The sequence below is a fragment of the Xenopus laevis genome, chromosome 6S, assembly GCF_017654675.1.
Source record: "Xenopus laevis strain J_2021 chromosome 6S, Xenopus_laevis_v10.1, whole genome shotgun sequence".
Lineage (NCBI taxonomy): Eukaryota > Metazoa > Chordata > Amphibia > Anura > Pipidae > Xenopus > Xenopus laevis.
In genome coordinates, this window is record NC_054382.1 from 89040851 (window position 1) to 89066940 (window position 26090).

The following is a 26090-nucleotide window of genomic DNA, read 5'->3' on the forward strand; positions in this document are numbered from 1 at the left end:
GATTAACATTTTTGTATTGGTCTAGTCACAGACTTGCCTTTAGCCCAATAGAGATGCTATGGCAGGAGCTGAAACAAGCAGTTCAACCACACAACTTACCAGTGTGTCTGAATCAAAGCAGTTCTGCAAGGAGAATTTGAATTACTTTTTCACATGGCTGATATAAATGTTGCATAACTTTTTTCCTTAAATACATCTAGGGAATGATTTATCAAGGTTTGAATTAGAATTTTTGTCACGATTCAAGTTTTTTTTGCAGAAAAACTCACAAATTTGAATTATAGTTTCAGAAACTCCAGTGCCTGGTATTTATTAAGCAAATATTACTCGAAAACTCAAATGTAAAAAAATCAGCATCTAAAAGCTGACAAGTTTATTTAGTCAATGGGAATTGTCCCAGGCAAAATTCAAGCCATTTTTTTGGTACTTCAAGATTTTCAAGTTTCTAAGCCTATAAACTTAAAAAATTTAAGGTATTCATATTTTTACGATTTTATTAGAGTTTTTTATATTTGGATATTTTCATAAATAAGCAAAAACATTCAGGTTGATTAAGCAACACTTTATGGTTGATTAAGCAATAATATGACTTTTCAAGGACATTTAATATGACATTTTTCAAGGAATTATTAATATTTGGTAGGTAAATCACAAAACATTCGCAGGCTATAGCAGCAAATAATTTCTTTAAAAGTTTTTCGCATTTCTTGACTACGAAATGCATAAATCATGGGATCAATTACAGAATTGCACATTATTAGTATGAGGTACATATTGAAATGGGACATAAAACACACACAGTAAAGATTTTGTGGACAGGAAATCATCAAAATAAGGTGGAGAAAGAAAGGAGCCCAGCAAACAATAAAAATGCCAAGCAGTATGGTTAAGGTAATGGCTCCCTTCATGCTTGTTCTCTGATGGACTGAATTGTAACCAGGTAAGGCTGCTATTCTCTTAACATGAGTACGGGCCAACAAGAACATGTGTATATATAAAGATACCATGAGAAAAAGCATAGTGAAAAACATTGTAATAAGACATATTATAACATATGTTGATTCATAATAAAGTATGAAGATGATCCCACACCCAGTGCAGAAGGTCCATATACATGCAATGATGATTCCAGCTCTCCTCATAGTCATAATATTATGGTAACGTAGAGCATAAAATATGGTGACATATCTATCAACTGCTATAGCGAGCAAGCTGCACATGGAAGCCACCACAGATATACAAATCATGGAATCAAAAACATTGTCAATATGACGTACAAAGGTCTCTTCCATAATTAGATGCCTGTTGTTTATCAGATTGATTGTAATGGTTTCCCATGCATTGGAAACACTAACCAACATGTCAGCTACTGCTAAGCTACATACAAAAAAGTACATCGGTGAATGCAAATTCTTGTTCTTTATAATCGCGAAGATGACTAGAATGTTCTCTAGGAGACTTACAATGCCAAGTGTGAGAAAAACTTCTGCAGCTATTACCACTTGCTCACATGCTGAGGACTTTCCAGTTGGCAGTGTGTTATTGCCTGCCAATCTACTTATGTTAAGTTCCAAAGTAGATTGCTGCAGTGATAAATTCATCACTAATGGAATGGAAAGGCTTCTTCTGTAGACTGATCTTCTGCAAGACTCCAGTTGGACATATTTTTATTCTGTAAAAAACAAAACAAAAAAAAAAAACAATTTATATAATAGTGTACAATAATACAGAATTTTTAGGGTCTACAACCTCCTGTTCTTATTTGCTCTTCAAATCAAAAGGAATAGGACTATTATTTACTAATACTAAAGGTATGGAGGAAGTTTGACAGAACAGTATCTTCTGTCCAAGACTTAAAACATTATAGAATTCATTTTCCTCATTATAAGATTACATTGGATGCAATTTTTCCATCATTAAATGGTACTAGCTGTTATGCTTTAAAATGTACATGATTTTTAAATCATTAACTTTTAAAGACTCTCTAACCCTCAGTCTGTAACCTTCAAAGTGTTATTTTGCTATCACCTACAAAAAAGGCATATTTTTAAGGTAACTGTAAAATATTTTTTTCAACCTGGGAAAAATAAATTGAACTTGGAACTACATAACTACATATGCAGTACCTGTTCTCTTTTTTATCTTAAAGTAGTAACATAGCTTTCACACGTCTCCTAAAATTAGTGGAGTTAAACTGTAATTTAAATAGTGTTAATAAACTCTGTGTAAACATCCCCCTTCTTTCATTCCTGTCTCCCTTTCATCTCATTTCCCTTAATTTTTTATTTATTAAAACAAATTCTTAATTCTGGGAACACACAAGAGCTCATTTACTAATATGTGTTAAATTGAAAAAAAAGAGCAGTTGACAATTGCAACTGCAAATCAAAGGGACCCATAGACCTGTTCAGTTGATATAGGTAATTGCACCTATGTCAGAAAATTAGCTATTTGAGACAAATGACATAGTAATGCACTCTCTATTTTATGCTGATTAAGATGTAGTGCTGTGGGTAAATTAGAATGGGTATGGCATCTTAAAAATAGTATTTCAATGAGGCTCTGTTCTGTATACTGAAACATTCCTAGGGAGGTATGAAGGTTACCGTATATACTCGAGTATAAGCTGAGTTTTTCAGCATCCAAAATGTGCTGAAAAATTCTACCTCAGCTTATACTCGAGTCAGTGGGCAGTAGCTGAGATTGCAGTCACTTTTAATCATTCCTATACCAACAGTTCGCTTGGGGAGAGACTGCAATATCACACAGCGCCCTCTGTTGGTTATATGAAAGAATAACAGTGCACCCTCTGTTGGTTATATGAAAGAATAACAGTGACTGCAATATCACACAGCGCCATCTGTTGGATATATGAAAGAATAACAGTGACTGCAATATCACACAGCACCCTCTGTTGGTTATATGAAAGAATAACAGTGATGGCAATATCACACAGCGCCCTCTGTTGGTTATATGAAAGAATAACAGTGCGCCCTCTGTTGATTATATGAAAGATTAACAGTGACTGCAATATCACACAGCGCCCTCTGTTGGTTATATAAAAGAATAACAGTGACTGCAATATCACACAGCGCCCTCTGTTGGTTAAATGAAGGATTAACAGTGATGGCAATATCACACAGCGCCCTCTGTTGGTTATATGAAAGATTAACAGTGATGGCAATATCACACAGCACCCTCTGCACATGGTAGTGGGACAGTGGGACAATGCACACAGTAATCCGTTTGGCAATTCTCTGTCACCACCAACTTTGCAAAGAAGTCAGTTTGATCGCTGGGGGGTCGCTTTGGCGGAATGTGCACTGCTGGGAGACAGGGCTTTAGTTGTGTCTAGGCTTATACTCGAGTCAATTAAATTTTCCCAGTTTTCACAGGTAAAATTAGGTACCTCGGCTTATACTACTCTGGTCGGTTTATACTCGAGTATATCCGGGTAATCTGTCAGCAGACTTGTGTCTGTGATGTTAGGCATATTTCTACCAGAAGTATATAGGATTGGAAATGCAGATTTTAAGTTAGTACCTGTATGTTTATGCTCATACTGTTCACACAACTTTCTTATTTGTATGTATACCTGTGTTACCAGTTCACTATAAAAACCATTGTATAACATTTCTTCCTCTTACAGGATCAACCAGTGAGGCTTTTTGAACCAGACTCCCATTTGGGCAAGACATTGTGAAATTACATAATCCTTTATACATGCAACTGCTTGTCTATATCTATAAATCTTGATTTTGACTATTGATTGTGGCTATTGCTAAATTCTGAGATACAATGTTTGCGACAATTGTTATAATTTTTCAGTAAATCTATATTTACAACTTCAGAAAATATCACTATGATGGCATTTACACATTTCTAGTAACATTTAAAGAAAAAGCCTTACCCAGACAGTAAAGTTAGGGCTCTTAAACTTCATGTTACTTTAATCTGACCATTCTATGTGATAGAAAAATCAGCCCATTATCAGTTTACCACTATTTTTGTAAATTATTGTTTCCTTGATAAAAAGTCTATCCTGACCCGGACATCACTAGTTTGTAGCTTTTAAACATGAGGAAGTGGGTTGCTGGCTTCTCAGTCCTCACTGGTTTCTAAAACTTGATGTATTACGATTCAGATTAGCCCCTTCACTGCTGTATTATAAGGCAGATAATTTTTACTACAATGCTCCTATGATCTCAATAGCAGTAGGTTAATCTGAATCATAATTCAAAAAACAAGTTTTAAAAAAAACACTTAGGAGCCAGAAACCTTCTTCTTTATGCTGAAAATTCATTGGAAAACCTAACATATTGATCAGAGAGCCACAGCTTCTCTGTTGGTGTGAATGAACAATTTAAAATAAAGATACATAATGTGTGATGCCGAGTTCTGCTTTTGAAGTTTAACATTACCTAGAGATACCCCAGGCATGAACACAGCAAAACAAACTGTAATTGTCTCTTTAAACAATGATCCCTAGTAAACTAAAGTTAACTGTCCATTTCTACAGTGATCTTACTGACATGTCACAGTGTATTTAATGTGCTCATAGTGCTCAAACATGAGCCTGAAAAACCAGTGCTTAATATTGGCATGAGTAGAATATTTAGGGCCAGATTTATCAATTTATGAGTTTCAATATTCACACATTCAAATTTTAATCCCCCTATTCGAATGTAAATTTGAATGTGAGATTTATCACACCTCGACCATGGAAACAGTCCTAATTCGAATATTTACTACCTAAAACATGCCGAATTGATGTACGAGTCAATGGCAGAGGTCTGTTGAGCCATTTAGAGATGTTAATAGCCTTTCTGACATTCAAGGTTTTTTTTCGGGAGAAAAACTTGATTCGTACCATTCGAATATGTTTCGAATATTCAGGTCAGAACTATTCGATCAAATATTAGATATTCAAATATCTAAGTCAAATTGTGAGTATATTCGAATTTAAAAAAATTCACATGAATTTGAAAGACGACCTTTGATAAATGGGCCTTTTAATATACTTACATCTTGCTAGCCAATGTCAGTTGTGTTACAGCAAAGAGGATGCAAAAAACATCAACTCTTGGGCCCACAACCATTCAATTTGGCATTGAACTTAGCCGTCCTCTAATGGTTTGGCGTGTTTTTACTGTGTAAGGTTCCATGAACATCCTCAAGCACAATAAAATGCCTACAGTATTTAATAGTTACAAAATGAAAATAACAGATAAGGGACATGACAACATCCAGGTAGACCTGTATATGCAAAAGGGCTACCAAATTTTAGCCAGAATGCAGAGACACAACTAGCAAATCAGACTTTCATGTACAAATTGGACAGGCATGAGCAAAGGACAGAGCTAGGAAAAATGTGGATCAAGGACCAAAAATACAGGAAAAAGAGTAAAAGGGTTCAAAACAAGACAAGCCAGGACAGAGGCATGCACAGGAATTAGCATGGCTTGGATCAGTATTTTCAGAACATGATAGGAATGGGTATAAAATGCACTTAAGAATGAGACCTGCAATAAATAAGAGTGACTTCCTAGAGTAGAGTGTATATATTATATATGTATATATACTAAAGAGAAAAAACCCTTGCGAATCTTTGGATCTCGGGATTTATACAAGGGTCAGTTTATCACAGTAATTATTGTAAAAACAGAAAAGAATACCCCATATATTTCCTCAATAAGTTATCAATTGTGTCTTAGTGATACTTTGCTTTTAATTAATTGTAACTGTTGTGTAAAAAAATAATTCATCAATAATCGCAATCCATTCACAAGAAAGTGCACTGTGCCTTAATTATAACTGAATTAATTAAAGAGTTAATCGCTAATAAATATAAAGTGTCTCAGTGCTTCATTTCATAGAATCCAATACCCAATAGATTCATTAAACAGTTAGAGTCTAATAAATATAAAGTGCTACAGTGCTTCACTTCTTACAATTAATTTCACCAAATAATTAATTAGGTAATACAGCAATTCATATGGTGCTAAAAAAGAGGGTTTAACCCACAATGATTATAAAGGGAGCGTTTGATCTCATTGGAAATTAGGATGAAAAGGAAAAATTAGAAGGCGGAGCTGTCCCAAGAACCCTATCTCATTTTTTGTTGTCTCTAGGACACCACAAAGATAAGATAGTCAAAGTATACTGGACTGTGGTCACAACTGTTTTTTATGCTATCTTAGTTGAGGCTAGCTAGCGATAAGATCACAAATCCAGCAACTTTTAGAGGTTATAGATAAGCAGAGGAAGAATAATAAAATCAATTATCGCTCCACAAAAAAAAAAAAAAAAAAAAAGCAGCTCCACCAAGTGGCAAACAGTTTCCACTCTTTAGTGCTAAAATTAGAATATAAATGCACTGGGGTAAGGAAAATAAAAAGGTTTTTCAGTTGAGTTAAAAAGCAAATTGAAGATTTAAAACCAGAGTCTGGCCAACGTGCATTTCGCTAAAAAAAGCTTTCTCAAGGCAATAGAATAGATTCGCCATTCAGACGCCAACTATTTATGAACTTCCGCATACTGTATGGTGCGGCTTGCATCTCAAATGTTGGGACAGCTCCACCTTCTGATTTTTCCTTTTCATCCTAATATCCAATGAGATCAAATGCTGCCTTTATAATCATTGTGGTTTTAACCCTCTTTTTTAGCACCATATGAATTGCTGTATTACCTAATTAATTGTTTGGTGAAATTAATTGTAAGAAGTGAAGCACTGTAGCACTTTATATTTATTAGACACTAACTGGTTAATGTATCTATTGGGAATTAGATTCTATGAAGCACTGGGACACTTTATATTTATTAGCGATTAACTCTTTAATGAATTCAGTTATAATTAAGGCACAGTGCACTTTTTGTGAATGGATTCCGATTATTGATGAATTATTTTTTTACACAACAGTTACAATTAATTTAAAGCAAAGTATCACTAAGACACTGTGTCAGGGAATTGTTATCCTGTTACTTTCCCTCTGTTCAGCTTCTGGAGCAGCATTATTAACTGATGTGCAGGGGCGATCCTGGCCCCTCCACCGCCTGAGGCAGCAGCAGTTGCTGCTGCCCCCCTCCCCCAGAAATTCGCTCTTAAATTACCAGTAGCAGCATTTTTGCTGCCCCTGGTACCTAGTGGGGCGCTGCCGCCTGAGGCGACAGCCTCAACTCGCCTCATTGGCGAAGCACCCCTGCTGATGTGTTTTAGAAAAAACAAGTTTCCTTGGGACAGAATCCCTGTACAGGAATATACTAAGCAGGTTCTACTACTTTCACTTACAAGACATGCTCCACAGTATCTTGAAGAGGACTATAACCTTCCTGGATCCACTTTGAATGAATCTACTTTTCTATCCTTTTGGTAGCCAGATTCCCCTAACTATGATTTCAACTAACCAGCAAATAGAGCAATATGAAAACCTTTACAAAACATATATGACTTCATATAAACTGGGAAAAAAAGAAAAGGATTCTATATTTATCCAAGATTACTTAATTACAATAATCACAATGAAATTATGCCTTTCAGATTAGAGATTTGGTCAGAGTAGTTTTCAGAAAATAGCGCAAACTTTCGGATTTTGATAAAAAAAACCCTCAGAGTGTATTTACGCCAGTATTAACCTTTTTAAATGCAACATAAAAACACCACCTTGCCCTAAAGATTTACAGGGGTAATGCAATAGCAGCATCACCCCTTTTGCAAGAATATCGAAAATGTAAGTACCAACACCAATTGACTATGTATATCCAGATGCTTACCTAATTTGTGAAAAATTGGGTGACTATTCAAAAACTAAACTATAACTTTTATTATATCACTGAAGAATACAGTGAAAACCTTGAATTGAAAGCAATTAAAACACACACTGACAAATTCTCCAGAGTAAAAATATACTCACCTGCCTTCACACATCTGACCCTTGCTGTCAGCATATTACATCCATCCATTCCTGACAGTGAATATTTCATTGAAACCCCAGATTACACATGATATAGACATTGTACCCAACGTCAAAAATTGATACAGTTTGCAGTGACTAGAAAGACTGGTATTATAATTCTGCTGACACAACATAGTGGTCTGTACATCGTGTCTGTTTTTATAACAGTCACAATTATCATGTCATGTGTAAATGGCATTATTGTTTATTGGTGTGCTCTGTTATTTATTGGGTCTGGAGTGTTATCTATTTATTATGATACACTTTCAGCCCTTGCCCTTGTTTTCAAATGTATTTTATTCTATTAATTGAAAGACTACCATCAATTTGGATTTGGGTTTAATAAGAGAGTAGAGAAAAATAACCCGTCTATCTCAGAATGTTACAGTATTTATCAAAATCCTAAAATGTTTCACTATTTTCTGAAAACCACTGACCAAATCTGCACTGATCTTTTCCCCCTATTTATCAATAAATTTTCACGAGAATATTTTGTGCGGGAAAAGACTCTATAAAACCGCACAAAAATCATGTGAATTTTTTGGGGATTTGTTGCTGAAAACTGCAATTTTTTGGATTTGACCCTCGAAACATTTTTCGAATGTAATGGCCAAAACCATGAAAACTTCACATTATTGAACAAAACCAATGGCAGATCAGGATTAGGGATGTAGCGAACTGTTCGCCGGCGAACTTGTTCGCGCGAACTTCGACCGTTCGCATCCGTCTAATGTTCGCGAACGTTTGGGAACGTTCGCATTTTGAGTTCGCGTTCGATTCGAATACAAATCGTTCGACCATTCGACCGCTAAAATCGAACGATTTCCATTCGTTCGAACGATTTCCATTCGTTCGAACGATTTCCATTCGTTCGAACGATTTCCATTCGTTCGAACGATTAAAATCCTTCGAACGTTCGATTCGAATGAAAATCCTTCGATCGAACGATTAAAATCCTTCGAACGTTCGATTCGAATGAAAAATCCTTCGAACTTTCGAATCGAACGATTTTAGCGGGTGTTCGAAGTTCGCGAACTGTTCGCGAACGTTCGCATTTTTTGCCGGTGTTCGCGAACACCAAATTGGCAGTTCGCTACATCCCTAATCAGGATTGACTTGTACATGAACTTGGCAGGTCTGAGTTTATTCTGACTTTTATCACTATCCGGGTTTAATACATTTAAAAAAAAATTAGTTTTTTTCCAGGAAAAAAATTAGTTTTTCCCCTTTAAAAGTCCAGCCAGAAAAAAAATCGGCCTTTAATAAACAACCCCCTTGGTGTTTTCTTGAGTTTATAAAGTATTTTTTATCTGCCTTTAAATATTTTTTGCTATTTCCATTATCTTCTGAATATATGATGCTTTGATTCAATCTGTACATAACCAGCTCTCATTATATTGATTCAATCTGTACATAACCAGCTCTCATTAATTATTTATTGATTAATAAGAATGATATGCTGTTATGGATTATTTACGGAGCTTATCCCATCAAGGTTAATAAAGATACTTATGATGGTGAATTATATGAGTGGCATTACACATTTTTATATTCAGTTGTCACTCTGTAAATACTGTGAAAGTCTTTACTACCCACCATTAACCAGACTATTTGGATAAATGTATAATTTAACTATTTCTTTGGAATTAGTTACCTTTGCTAACAAAACAAAATCTGAAACAATGGAATCTATAAAACAACATATTTGTATTGCATCAAGGTCTAAATATTGTCTGTCAGCCAATAAAAGCCTAGCTAAATTTCTGCTTAATATATCTTATCAAAATATAAATGGATTGGTTTTTGAACTAAGTAAGCTTCATATTTTATCTTAAAGGGCCACTATACAGTAGTTTTTATATTGTTCAATGAAAATTTAAAGAGCTAATTACACACTTACCTACCATTTACAAGGGGATTCAGGATAATAAAATAAGGGGGTTATTTACTAAAAAAAAAAACCCTCATATTTTACCCCCAAAAAATTGCCATAACTCCTATCCAGGAAACAGATATTTAAATCCGAAAAATCAGATAGAAAAACCTAAAAACAAAAACAAAGTTTTATGAATATCTTGAATTTTCTTGAGTTTATAAACTTAAAAAAATTTGAATATGTCAAATTCATTGATTTTGAGCGTCAAACACCCCAAAAATTTGTGACAGTTAGAAACATCTTCAGATGGTTAAAGGGACAGCTGCCATTGAGTTTTACATGAATTAGACAGGTTTTAGATGGAGTAATTTTGAATTTGACTTTTAGCAGCTTCAGGACATAATAAATCTCGAAAAATTCTCTTTTTATCTCAAAATTTTTTATTTTTTTGTGTGAAGAAAAATTTGTTTTAATAAGTAATCCCCTAAGTGTCAGAACAAAGCATGTAGATTTTACATTTTAACTTTAGTCAAACAATTAATCAGTAGTTTCCCAGTCTATCATGATTAATTCAGATTTTAGCGCTTACTGTATATCGTTATTACTAGGTTTTCTTGTCCTAAACCAATACAGTACTGCATTTTGAATTCTGAAGTGTGAGGGTGTTATTAAAGGTGGGTGTCCAGCCACCAGATCACCTACCATAGGTCTCTCACTGTAATATTGTATATGTACTTTACAATAACCTGATAGGGAGTTAACAGTTACTAGTCTCCAGTGCTGTGAGTGTAGCCAAAATAGGTTTTACCCATATACCCTAGGTATCCCTAAATGCCAGTATGGCTACTCCCCTGTACCATTTATGCAGGAAATGTTTCAACTCTAGTGGGCTATTAAACTGATCAATGAAGCATGCACCACAAAGATTATTTACCAAAACATAATGGTTAAATAAGCAGCTCTTTTTTCTTGCCCAAACACTGATCCTCTCTAATAATAATTCATATTAAAAAAGGTAAAAACGGGGCACAAGTGGATTTAACTGGAACCTTCCTACCAGTGAAAAAAGCATATACCCACTTGCATTAAAAAAAAATTGTGTTTATTCTATGAAGTTCAGCTTGACACAATTTCACACCATATACATCATTTTGGGAAGGTGTGTAGCCCAATCCCTTCCTCAGGTGTGAATACCCCAAAAACATCCAACAGTTTTACTGTAGGTAAATCCTAACACAATAATCAAAATAATATACTGTAAAACAAAACATTACCTTTAACTTTTTCTAACTTCTAAAAGAAACCGGGATTTTCTATCTTTTATGCATGTATTCAGCAAATTGTAGCAATCTTTGTCCAGTACCCTTCCAAATAAAAAATTGAGTTGGGTACCCTTTATTTGGAAGGGTACTGAACAAAGATTGCTACAATTTGCTGAATACATGAATAGAATACCTCGAACTTCAAATTTACCGTAGAATATCATACCATCAGAAACGTCAAAAGTTAATACAAAAACGTTCATCGAAAGAGTGTATCCTTAATTTTAAAAAAACACAAAAGGCAGTGGAAGAAATAGAGAGAGAAGAGTTATTAAAAAATAAAGGATGGAGAAGGAGAAGAGGGTACTATTTGTAAGTACATTTGATACCCATTCAAAGGATATCAAGAAAGTTGTATGGAAATATTGGCCAATACTACAGAATAGTGAACCAACTGCTAAATATTTTGATGCATATCCCCTGTTTGCATATAGGAAAGGAAAACAACCTGGGTAATACATCTGACGTAAGAGCTCCATCTACCCACAAACAATGCTTTCTAGGGACACTGCAGTATAGTCTTGTCAGAACTGTAACTGTATTATTAAAGGTCCCGACATTACTCACCCGTCACAAGGCTTTAATACTGAAGTAACAGGTTATTTTACATAGTAACATAGTAACATAGTAACATAGTAAGTAAGGTTGAAAAAAGACACATGTCCATCGAGTTCAACCTTTTTTTTTTGTTTATTAACTACCTATCTGCCAGTTGATCCAGAGGAAGGCAAAAAACCCATCTGAAGCCTCTCCAATTTGCCTTAGAGGGGGAAAAATTCCTTCCTGACTCCAAAATGGCAATCGGACTAGTCCCTATATCAACTTGGACTATGAGCTATTTCCCATAACCCTGTATTCCCTTACTTGCTAAAAAGCCATCCAACCCCTTCTTAAAGCTATCTAATGTATCAGCCTGTACAACTGATTCAGGGAGAGAATTCCACATCTTCACAGCTCTCACTGTAAAAAACCCCTTCCGAATATTTAGGCGGAACCTCTTTTCTTCTAATCGGAATGGGTGACCTCGTGTCAGCTGGAAAGACCTACTGGTAAATAAAGCTTTAGAGAGATTATTATATGATCCCCTTATATATTTATACATTTATACATAGTCATCATATCTCCCCTTAAGCGCCTCTTCTCCAGCGTGAACATTTCCAATTTGGCCAGTCTTTCCTCATAGCTAAGATTTTCAATACCTTTTACCAGCTTAGTTGCCCTTCTCTGTACCCTCTCTAATACAATAATGTGGCTTGGATATTTTTACATCCCAGGTGCATGACTTTACATTTATCAACATTGAATCTCATTTGCCACTTAGCTGCCCAGATTGCCAGTTTGTCAAGATCATGTTGCAAGGATGCCACATCCTGGATGGAATTAATTGGGCTGGATAATTTTGTGTCATCTGCAAACACTGATACATTACTTACAACACCCTCCCCTAAGTCATTAATGAACAAGTTAAATAAAAGTGGACCCAATACTGAGCCCTGGGGGACCCCACTAAGAACCTTACTCCAAATAGAGAATGTCCCATTAACAACCACCCTCTGTACCTGATCCTGTAGCCAGTTTCCTATCCACGTGCAAACGACTTCATTAAGCCCAACAGACCTTAGTTTAGAAAGCAGTCGTTTGTGGGGCACAGTATCAAACGCTTTGGCAAAATCCAAATGGATCACATCTACTGCCCCCCCCCACTATCCAGAATCTTACTTACCACATCATAAAATGCAATCAAATTCGTCTGACATGACCTATCCTTCATAAAGCCATGCTGATTGTTGCTCATAATGCCATTCATTAGGACAAAATTTTGAATGCCTCTCCAAGAATGTTACTGATCTCTTGAGTGCCCCTGTAGGCAAACTTGTAGGTAAATACGGTTGCGTATGAACATAGGAGCAACAAGATTTAACACTAATGTCAATAGACACTTCTCCGAGTTCAAACATATCTCAGATTCAATTCAGTGAGAATAAGTTCTCACGATTTATCACGTGAAAACTTAGACGAGATTCAAACCTTTCTCCAAATACAATTCCACACTGCTAGTAAAGGGTAACATGAAAATGTAAACTTGATATGCTTTCAGTAAACTTTTACAGTATTACTAATGGTTGTTTCCTTTCAGATAAAGAAAATAAAATAAAGGACATAATGGGGGTCATTTATCAATAATGGGCAAATTTGCCCATGGGCAGTAACCCGTGGCAACCAATCAGATTGCTGCATTCATTGTTCTACTTGCAGCCGTCTTTAAAAAGCTAATCAATGATTGGTTGCTATAGGTAACTGCCCATGGGCAAAATTGCCCAGTGTTGATAAATGAGCCCCAATTTGTGTGGTGTATATAACTGTGGGGTCTTTTTAGGTCATTAACACCTGAGGAAGGGATTGGGTTTAACACAACTCACTAAAACATTGTATATGGTGTCAAATGGTGTCAAACTGAACTTCATGGAATAAACACAAAAAGATTTTTTATTGCAAGTGGGTATATGCTTTTTTTTGCTCATCCATTCTAATGATAAGACAGAATATCATACTCTATGGAAAAACAACTATATTTTCCTGAATTGGCTTACTGTACCACGTTATGGAAAATAACCTTTCTAAAACCTTTTAATTCCAACTAAAATCAACATATGGTTGTCCCCAATAGAATTGATTTCCTATCCAATGGTTCCTTTTATTCATTTGTGTGGTATCAATATACAGTATGCGCCACAAACATGTGGTTAACTGTATATTCAGCCTGCTACAATGATCAAATAATGGTTGATGCAAACAGTCATCGATGGTTTTAGTGGATTTTGCTTTTTGGCAAATATAAATTACACTACCAGAAGTGCTTTCTGAATTAATGATGCCTCAGAGATCACCTGACATGAACCACTACCACTCTAACGGTAACAGGAAGAAGCGTGGAAACAAAAGACAGAACTGTCTTTCAATTGGCTAATTGACTGTTAATTGGCTCATGAGACCTAACATGTATGGTTTGTTTGAATCATACAATCCCAGGGGGAGGCCCTTGTTTTTGAAAATGGCAATTTTCTATTTATGATTACCCAATGGCACATACTACTAATACTGTTTGGGGCGGGGTATACTTTTCCTTTATAGTCCTCTAGACCAGTAATAACTACTATTGGCATATGTCTACATAAACAATTGATAAGAATTGGTACATTTTTAAAGACATACTTCCATAATTCTGAAAAATAAAAATCAGAACTATTATATGAAATACCTCAATTTATGATTTTTTTCTTGTTAATTATAAAGGAAGGAGGAAGCATTAATAACACCCAAGAGTTCTGTCTATATTTACAAAACTACTACACACCTATAGAAAACATGCTGCAGTTATGGGAATCGATAAAATGATATGTATCAGTGCACTGAGGCAGAATAATTATCTACAGTTACTTATTTAGTTATTTTATGATCTACAGTCCCTGATAATCCACTTTTCAAAAAAGGTTACAGTATACATTAATACTTAAGAGTTATGGGGACATTTAAATAACTTATATACTGTATATTTACTGAGGAGATTGGCATTAGGGTTATAGAGAGTGCTAGCTGTGATAGATTGATAGGCTAATCAACCTGGAGCTGCAGCAGTCTTGGAATTCAGATGACAAATGCAATCAATCAAAAACTATTTATGCCAATGTATTCCAAGTTACTCCATGTCCTTTACAAAGATCTGCTATTACCAAAAAGAAATTGTTTTGACATTTTAACATATAGTTCTGCGGAATTGTGGTAGTAAATTGCAACGTATTTATGAGTGAACATAAATGCAAGTTGTTCAATTATTTTAGTGGTAAAGCAAGTGCCTTACATTAATGGGCTGCTCTCTTTCAACCAGATCAAGCTGACATTACATGAGGAGGATACCAAAGAATAGTGTAATAATATCCACAGTGTCAAGAAATCAGAAGCAGACAATGACGGCGGGGGTGGACATACTGCAAGATTTAAAAGGAGAAATAATATATATATATATATATATATATATATATATATATATATATATATATATATATATATATATATATATTTGCTTCTGTTTAAATTAGCAATAATTTACTTCTATGCACCATATACCTCACATAGATCATTGTAATATGAAATAAGAGTGCTCCCTTGCTCAAATAGTAACAACCTACATGCAGTGATGAATTGGGTGATGAGCATGGGCTGCCAGCCACAAGACTTGAATCCATTATATGTGCAGATGCTTGTGAAACATGTTAACAATGTTAGACTTATAAAAGGTACTGTAAGTTTCACTTTGGATGTGAAAACAGATTCCAACATAATTTCATGCAACTACCAGGGGGGGGGAGTAAAACACTACTGAGCTGTAAAAAGGTGCAGATGTATAGTATGATTCAATAGAATGGAAATATGTACCAATCAGTACTGTCACTAAGAATAATATATATATATATATATATATATATATATATATATATATATATATATATATATATATATATATAGTATCAGTATAAATTGCAAGATTTAGCAAACATTTCATTGTGACCTTAAAATCTTTAATAGAAAAAAAGAAAAAAAGTTTTTCTTCCACAGATCGAGATTTCTTGGATATTTAACAATTTTTCTTGCTTGTTCGCACTTCCATTTTTTTCTTTGGAAGGATTCTGGATCTCAAACCTGCCAAGATCCCTCAAACACAGGCGTTTGAAAGGTGAACGCTCTATTGCTCGATTTAGGAGTTCTCAAGTTGCTTCACCATTAAAGTTTATAGGAACCCTGCAAATTCTAAAAAAAAAAAATACATTCAAGAAATCGGAAAAGCACATTAATCATAATGCAATATTTATCACATTTGGGACGCACCATGAACATTTTTTTTTTAAAATTTAGATTTTTGATCAATCTGCCTTGCAGTGTTGAAAACCTTATTCAATTGAATGTATACTTTTAAAGGACAAGGAAGGGGTTATGGACTGGGGGTTCCAATTCGTTAGTGGGGACCTTCCCCATAGGCTAACATTGACTTCTGTAGGTTTTAGGTGGCGAAGTAGGGGTTCGAAGTTTTTTTTAAAGAGACAGTACTTCGACTATCGAATGGTCGAATAGTCAAACAATTTTTAGTTCGAATCGTTCGATTCGAAGTCGTAGTCGAAGGTCGAAAAAAACATTCGAAATTCAACGTTTTTTTTATTCTATTCCTTCACTCGAACTAAGTAAATGGGCCCCTTAGTGTTCTAATGCTGATTTAACTGTAATGTACATAGGCACAGCTTATAGAAGCCATAATAGATCCCTGGGATGGGCGACAAACATACCACTCCCCAAAATACTAACCTTGTCTGGAACGTGTTTCAGAGAAGAGCACCTCCAGTCTGATGTTCAGTGTTATAACAGATGGAAGTGCCAAACAAAATGGGTAAATCTAATTACACCAGAAGTAAGCCAGAAGTGAGCCCAGCAGTCTTCTAACTGAAAACTGCAGGAGGACAGAAGGAACTGTATTTTTTCTAGAACAGCTTGTGCCTGATTGCCAGAGGCTGCCTATCCAAAAAACAAAGCATGGCAGCAGCAACATAACCATTTGTTTTTTTTTTTCTTTTACAAAACTGATATCACATATAACTTCATGGCAGTATGAAGAGCCCTTTATCTGTTATTTAAAAATACACTGAATATTACTTTAGAAATAAAGAGACGTTCATCTTTGTAAAACTTTAGTTTGAGGACATTTTGCCATCTAGACGCAGGGAATCACCAACAGACAATCCAAGAGAATCAGAGAAGCGGAGTGAATCTCTCATGTAACGGTAGAAGTTCATAAAACTCTGTTAGGCTAAAAGTGACTTCAGTGGTAATCAATAAATAAGCTGTCCTAATGAAAGTGTACAATGTCAATGGCCCACTACAGAATACCCCATGACACAGATGGAATTAAAGTTACAGTATCACCAAAAAAATTAAAGTGTTTTAAAGGAATGACAATATAATGTAGTTATCCTGCACTGGTAAAACAGATGTGTTGGCTTCAAAAACACAAGTTTATATAAACAAGCTGCTGTGCAGCCATGTGGGCAACCATCCAAACACAAGATTCACAGAAGATAACAGATCTGAAGAATCCGGTTGTATACTGCAGAGCTTAGTTATCTACTGTGTATACTGTGGCTTTTCTCCTATTTTGGCTTTGAATGGCTGTCCACATGCCTACACAGAAGCTTTATTACATAAACTACTGTAGAATTTCTGAAGTAAACACACAAGTTATACCAGTGCAGGGCAACAGTAAATTATAATGTCATTCCTTTTAAACACTTTAATATTTTTGTGTTACTGTTCCTTTAAGCAAAAAAAATTTCAAGAAGTTTTAAAATCCTATACATTTGAGTCGTCTGTCACAATACAATTTGGAAACACAGAGCTAAGAAAGCAGTCTGGTGGAAATTTGGAGAACAGTCCAGAAAAAAACATTAAACAGTCAACTGCATTCTGTGCCCATCCATATGAGCCCTTTCAAATTGCTATTTCATAATTTGCTTGGACTTATAAACAATCATCTATGTGTGTGATGTAAGAGGATTTGCTGGTTGCAAAAGTTGGTAATAGCAAGATGCAAGAGAGAGTCCTATACAATATAAGTAGTATATTAACTGTATAAGTAGTAACCTCTGCTGTATGCTGCAAATGACTGAGCTTGTTATGTAAATTGAGAGAACTGTATGTTTATTGCATGTGCTGAAAATGAGGATATAACTGGTATCACGAGACCTGGTGAGATGTAACATGTGACTAGGCTGTCAATTTAAATGGTTACACCTTTTTAGGAGGGACAGAGAAATTATGTAGAATTAAAGCCATGCACTAAAGAAATCACCAAGAACAGCACTGGGGTGTGTGGAATCCCTTGGGTAGAGATTTCAGCTGGGCTAAAGAATTCAAAGAAATGTATCACTGGTGTATGCTACACATCACCCCATTTAAGTGAGGATAATGAAGGGCAGCTACTATTTCAAATGGAGAGGCTACAACTATTTCAGGTTGTTATAATAGGTGACAAAGTATTCAAACATAAAGTGGAGTAATGGGGTTTCCAAGTCAGAAAAGAAGAATTGTAAATATGCTAAATGACAACTCATTATTTCTAGCATTTGCATGGGTGAACACTTAGGGCTCTTACAGACTAGCGTTTGAAGCTGCCCTCCCCTGCGTTCCATTTTTATGCGTTCAGCCGCAGGGGAGCGCAGGAGTAGACGCATTCAGTTTTTTTCAATGGGGCTGTACTCCACAGGCGCATGTAGGCGTCGAACGCAGGTTGAGACGCAACATGCTGCTTTTTTCCCCATTTTTGCCCCATTGAAAAAAACTGAATGCGTCTACTCCTGCGCTCTCCTGCGGCTGAGAGCAGCTTCAAACGCTCGTCTGTAAGAGCCCTAAGGGAACAGTGATCATAACATGCTCTCCTTTGAAATTGTGCTGCAGAAACAACTCTACAAGGGATTAACTAAAACACTAAGGGAAAATGTAATTAAAAATCACAATCATTATTTAAAATGGCATTTTTGAGAATGTTTAGTGATACTTGCAATGTAAAATCATTTTCTGGTGGATATAACATTGCACATTATTGCTAAGCAAAGGTTAGCGTTGTCATCTGCTCTGGAGTTTTGTTAAATACTTTGTTTCAAAAAATTCTTTGTGATTGCGACAATTTATTACATACGCTACCCATGTTTGCAAAAGCCATTTGTTCTCAAACATTGCGTGGAAGTTGTTGGGGTCTGTAATCAGTCAAAAAGGAAGCAAACATTGTCTCAAAAGTTCACAAAGGTGTTGGTAAATATTTTTTGCACTAAAGAAACTTATTACATTCCCCCATAATTTTTTTGTGCAAATGGTGGTAGTATAAGGGTATCTCTGCAATTTATTGGGAACTGGGAAAAGATTTTTAGAGGGTTAAACACAGAAGGATAATGGAATGTTTTCAAAATGTTACTTAAAACATATAAATTCATACATAATAATGTAGTTCAGGAATCATTAAGGCCTCGTATGGTGCAGAGTGACTGGTGAATTGCTAATGTCGTACTGCCAGGCATCCTCAGCCTGAAAACTTTAGACATGTTAGACTGACATCAGTGGACAGCATTTGGAAGAGGTAAGAAGGGATAAGATACTTGACTACATTGCAAATCACAATACCATGAGTTTGTGCCAGCATGGTTTTGTGTGTAACAGATCTTTCAAAATTAATTTAATTGCCTTTTATATGGAGGTGAGCAAGAACCTCAACTCTGACATGGCAGTGGATGTGATCTACTATGCTAAAGCATCTGATACAGTGCCACACAGAAGGTTAATGATTAAATGAGGGAATATTGGCCTGGAATATAATATTTGTACTTGGATAGAGAACAAGTTGAAAAATGAGGATCAATGTCGATAAATGCAAAGTTATGCACTTCAGTAGAAATTATATAAATGTGAGTTATACACTAAATGGTAGTTGGTTGGGGGTTTCCTTATTTGAGACGGATCTGGGAATTTTTGTAGATAACAAGGTCTAATTCTAAGCAGTGTCTTTCTCTGGCTACTAAAGCAAATAAAGTACTATTCTGCATACAAAAATGCATTAATTCAAGTGATGAAAACATAATTTAGTCTCTTTATAGGTCTCTGCTAAGGCCTTACCTTGAGTATTGAGTGCAGTTTTGGTCTTCAGTCCTTAAGAAGGATAATAATGAGCTGGAGAGAGTGCAGAGACGTGAAACTAAATTGGTAAAGGGGATGGAAGATTTAAACTATGAGCTTAGCCTTTCACCGTTGCAGATGTTTGCAAGGGGACATTATTAGGGATGAGCTTGATGGAATTTGCTCTTTTTTCAGCCCAGCTTATCCATGAAACTATGTAACTTACACCTGCCTTGAAGAGGTGGCAACAGGGTTCTATTTATAGGCTTAGCCTATAGGGATTTCAAGTTGGCCAGCTGAATTGTATGCAAACAGTGCATTTCTAGAACACCCACATTCACACAGATGCAACTTTCATGCCTCATTTACAAAACAGGCACACTCTTTTTAGCCGCAGATGCAATATTTGAGCCCCCCATATTATGATGGAAGGGTGGATGAAAGGTTGAATTATACAAAACTGGTAAACTGCAGCCTTTTTTTGCACTTTGCTAAAAAAAAGTATAAAGGGAATCCAAATGTTTTATTACCATGACCAGGGAAGTACAAGGTGCAAGAGTGATCTTTTAGGCAGCACATGTTCCCCAATTCAGGCTGCAGATTATATATAAAAAAAAAAAAAAAAAATCAGACTTGAGGTGCACAACACAGCGTCAATGCCCCACCCCCAATGAATACAGCACTGCTAAACACACTCAAAGACTTGTTGCAGTACTTTATACACTGTCTCCCTTGATTTAAGTAATTAAATTACCAGTTTTTTACTTTTCACAATGCCTTCCCAACATTAATTGAAAACTAAATGAACCCTGGATTGTTTCAGTTTAATTTTTGTGTAGGCATCTATACACTGGCACATACTAAATACCCATGGATGTGCCTACTTTGATGTAAATACAACATTCTTTTAGTTCAGTTATCTTTTAAGATGGGCATTTATTCTTAAATACTGTATTTTTTCAGTGGAGTCAGTGGAGAAGTGAAGGTGGGAAGTATTAAACTAATGTACAATTTAAAGGGGCAGCATCACCAATTTTTCTAGCATTAGAATTCTGAACATACATGTTGCTTCAACTAGAATATATATATATATATATATATATATATATATATATATATATATATATATATATATATATATAGACGTGTTATTTTTTGCTCTACACAATGCAAAATCTTAAAGTGAAAATAAAGTTCCATTCTACTTCCTGTTCATATCAGAACAATGAAAAGATATCAGCAGTCCATTGAGAAGCCATCTGTACAATGACCTGCTCCTTATCTCACAGTCTAACAGGCTGCAGTAAGGGGAAGGGGTGGAGGTTGGTTAAACAGATATCTTCCCAGTGCTTATTTGTTTTGGTTTTGCTTGTAGTAGCTGAAAGTAGAACTTGTGTAATGTAAAAAAATAACAACCATACATATTTTTTACTTAAAGCAATAAGATTTAAGATATTAACACAGTCTTGAATGTATGTTAACTAAATTCAAATGAAACAAGAGCATCCCAAGATGGGTCATTACTCAATAGTGAAATTGCTTTAAAAAGGTAGTTGACATTTCTAGCATAAGGCAAACTTTACGTAAACGGGGCTGTTACTAAAGATTAAAACAAATTGGGACAGCTATTGTGCAATTCACATAATCATTTTTTGTTTAACAAATTGTGCATTACAAGGTTTTGTTAAATTCATCAAATAATCTAAAACTCTGAATCAAATGGAAATGATATATGCTCTTCTGCTTCTTGCACAGAGGGTGATCTCTTTTCAGCATCTCTGCTTTAATTTAATACTCTCTATCATCTTCTTTCATTTCTGAAAGAGTTGTTGTTTTTTTCTTCCCTTTTGCTCACATTTTCTTTGATCCTCCTTCCCTGCTGCCTGGTGTCCCTTATCTTTTGTCATCAACTCTGAATGGTCTGTCATTTAAGCTCTACAGCATTGCATTCATAATACTGCTACAGACATCCTGCACAGTGGAGGAGATTCTGCACAAATCACAGATTCCTGACATAAGAATCCTTAGCTTTTTCTAAAAGATATTGTAATATACAGTATTTGGCTTTTAGTGGAAGCCCCTGTTACTCAACTGAGCCCATTACTAGTGATGGGCGAATTCGCAAAACGGCTCCGGCGTCTTGTTTTTGAGGTCCGCGCCCGTTTTTGACGGCGAATAAATTTACCCATCACTACCCATTACAAGGGATTAATATCCTCACCCCCTTATTAAGCAACTTATGATGGGATGCTAATATTCTAGCTCACATCACAGTCTGCATATCTTAAAAGCAGCAAATGTTTAGGGAAAATGGTCAAAGGTTGAGAGAATGTGGCCACAGGCATAAAAAGTGTTTGCAGAAGAATGTGTTCAGTCATAGGCCCAAAATTCGCAATGACAATAACATTCTATTTTAGAAAATATTCTGCAACTGAATTTATTGCATGACAAGTTCATGTCATGTTGTCGAATGGAGACATGAGTATGTTTTTGGGTATCAGCAGTCCAATTATGAATCCATCACTTTATCAAAAACTCAAGTTCAACACTCAACAGTTTTAGATTTAGCTGGTACTGTAGTCTAACTTTAATATATTGCACATAGACACCTAGTACTAGCTAAGGGTTAGAAAATTAAACAGCTTCTGTGCAGTGCTAAACAAAAACCATACCATCATATAAAGAAAATTGTTAATTAATAGCTGCTAATTACTGGCTTTTTTGTTTTCCACTAGGGTATAATTGGCTACTTGCTGAAATGAAAAGAACATCATTTGCCTCTATCCAGCGTCAAGCAGAAGCTAAAAGCCTTAAAAAAAATTTCTAAACAGATTAATTCCTTGAACAACTTTTTATTTGTAACCATAGTAGTATTCCAATTCATTTGCAGCCTACAGTTTATGAGGTTTCCACCACAGCCTGCTATATATAGAATATTCTTTAAGAAATAGACTTCCTGTGACTGTACCAGAGTATTTCATTCCCAGAGCTGTGATTTCCAGATAAGCCGGCTTCTGCAGCTGATAAGTATGATTTGATGCATCCAGTGTTTATTTTGGCAAGATGTATACCCTTATTTTAAGTTACTGAATCATAAACAGAAAAAGTGTGCTTGTATATATATAAATATTTTATACAGCATCAGAAGTTATGATGGATGTATGCATTGCTTTCTTTGCAGTCCAGATGCATTAAGCTTTCACAGTACTTATTGTCCACACATGATGTTTATTGTATCATCATTTTATATTAAGTATTTAGAAGGCAGTTACCTGTGTAATGCAACAAGCTTTTCTGAGCCAAGGCAAGAGAGATACTAACATTTCTTGCACTAAAACTGACTATTTCTCTCACTAAACATAGGGCAATGTCCTTTAATGGAATGCACGTCTAATACACCATCAAAATTCTAAATTACTGTGCTTTGCTTGCTTCCCTTAAAGCATTTAATCTCCTAGATTGTTTTTTATACAGTAAGATAAACATGCAAGGGTATGGCGAGAAGTGCCTCTAACCAGGGCATCCCATATATCTATTCAGAGTATCTGTTGGCTATTTAGTAACTGCTTGTCCAAAAAGCTGCCCCTGTATGGTTCCCTTCTTATGAACTTGCTACAAAGCAGTTTATCCATTTCATACAATCATTTAACTATTACCAAGGTTAAACATGCATCTGCTACATAATCGATTTCTGTTGTAGTTTCTTTACCTGCTGTAGATTAGGCATCTTGAAGAAGGGCAGTTGTGTTAGTTGTAGGTGCGTGCTTGTGTCTGGCAGCATGAAGTTGTCGCTTCTCCATTGTGCACAGGAGCCTGAGCAGTTTCTGCTGGGAGAGGGAGATGCAGACTGCTGCTATTTAATCCACAGATCATTCACTTTCTTTAGTTCACCCATGGTGCAGTTGTTTGATTTAAACCGTTATTTATAAAGACTGGTGTGTGGCTTCTAACTCCACCTCTCCTGCCTGTCACAATCACAGTCATCCTCTGTTAACATTTTGATTTCACAGCACCACCATATGGTGCTAAGCATAAGAAAAGCATCTGTATGAATCCAGAAGGGAATTTCTACTTGACACATTAAAGCAGGGAAGCACTTTGGTGCTCAGACAGATTTTACAAGGTATCTTTCCTTGCTCACTATTACGTCAGCTCATGAAACGGTTCATTCAAGTGATTGCACATAAACTGCACCACAAAAATGGCAGGTAATTATTGGCAAATTGTTGGAAGGATGTTTAATTGACATGTTGTGCTCTGAAGGCAGCCAGCAGCTTATTACAATGTATATGCAGGTGCCAGCAATTATCTCAAATCACATTTCCTCCGCATTATCAGCAGCGTGCATAGAAAGGGAGAAAAACAAGTTCTAATTAAGAAACGATTTGGTCAAGTTTGATTGTGCTAATGAATTACTACTAGTCAAAACTGTGAAAATAATTGATGGACTATAATACCGATTGTCCTCGTCATTCAGATTTATTTTCACTGATACAGTGAACGGACAGCACATTGACTTTCAACTTGCACACCAATGCCTAAGGGGCCATGCCATAATATATACCTGTAGGCTCATGCCACTACATATAGCTGTAGACTCAAACCAATATATATACTGGTAGGCTCAGACCATTGCATATTCAGAACACGTAAGCTCATGCCATTGTATATATACCTGTTATAAAGGGCCCGGTAGGCTTGAAACGTTGCCTTTTGTATGTGGGCTTAATAAATCTTTTTTTTGTACACTATTGCAACCCTATTCAGTGTGCTGCTGGTATTTGTTGGATTTTGATTATATATACCTGTAGGCTTATGCCACTGCATATACCTGTACTGTACCTAGGGTTGCACCCTCGCCCCTTTAAAAACGAACACACATATGGAATGCAAAGCCTGCATGGCTAATTAGCAATTCATTTAGATGCAGACTGAACTGATTTACATACAGCCATGCATCATGCATCTAAATAAATTGCTAATTAGCCATGCAGGCTGTGGATTCCATATGTGTTCAGTTTAAAACGGGTGAAATGGCAACCCTACATATACCTGTAGGCTCATGCCATTACATACACCTGTAGACTTATGCCATTATATATATTGGCAGGCTCAGGGCATTGTATATACATATAAGCTCATGCCATTATATAGAATATACCTGTAGGCCATTACATATACCTGTAGGCTCATGCCATTACATATACCTGTAGACCCATGCAATTATATTTACATGTAGGCTCATGCCATTACATATACCTGTAGACCGATGCAGATACATTTACCTGTAAGCTTATACCACTGCATATACCTGTATGCCCATGCCATTGCATATACTTGTAGGTTCATGCCATAGTATACATGAAGCATAGCAATTTGCCGTAGCACAGTGAAGTGATTTCAATGAACCCCATGTTATTAGGGATATAATGATCCAGTCTTGGACTGTTTAAAATGTCATTTCAATTCACTGTAAATCGTATCTTGAAATATGGTGTCAATAATGACTGAAGTGGATTATTTTCTCCTTAATAAGTTGCCGTTCACTACTCCTAACAGTGAATAAATACTTATTTTTCACTCTCCACACTTATATTTAGCTGTTTTATCAGCTCTGATTTATAGAATGTATAAGCCTCCCAGAAATACTCTAACCACAACATATATCTTTGTATTGCAATCTACTTATTATACGTATTAATATATTTATACTCCAGGTGCTTGTAAAATATGTTTTTGCATTTTATCCATTAGAATGAAGCATTTGCCTGTTTAACATTCATATAGCTGCTACAAAGAAATTCCCTGGCAATGTTTAGTCCAGGCTGGCATGCAGACAGCTGGATTTCGTGAACAACACATAATAGGAGTGTGCAGCCTTTTCCCTTCTATATGCTATATATATTAATATATATGTATGATGATCCTAAATATTTACATCTGATCATATTTGTCATAGGCTGACACTTCCCTTTATGTTTTTGTTGCTTTGGATGACCAGGGAATAGGTCAATTGGGGTTGATCCTCCCCCCACTATTCTCTTTTATAGGGGAGTGATTGTGAAGGCCAAAGCATTGGTTTAATTATCCTCTGCTTGTGGCTTTTAAAGAAGAGAGATTGCCCAAGCCAATACCAATCTTTAAAGACAGAAGTTCACCATTAAAGGTACACCCCTTCTTTTTGTATGTATATATATTTTTATATTGTCACTTTTATTCAATAAGTCATTAGTG

The 26090-nt window shown here is 35.7% G+C and overlaps 1 protein-coding gene across 1 annotated transcript; it reads right to left on the reverse strand.

The window, feature by feature from the left end:
• Positions 1-555: 555 nt before the first annotated feature.
• On the reverse strand, positions 556-23764 carry mc5r.S (melanocortin 5 receptor S homeolog). The gene is made up of 2 exons (XM_018223619.2): positions 23566-23764; positions 556-1672 (listed from the first exon to the last, which is right to left on the reverse strand). Exon 2 carries the CDS (start codon positions 1599-1601, stop codon positions 630-632), a length of 972 nt encoding a protein of 323 aa, XP_018079108.1. The 5' UTR covers positions 1602-1672; positions 23566-23764; the 3' UTR covers positions 556-629.
• Between the last annotated feature and the right edge of the window lie 2326 nt (positions 23765-26090).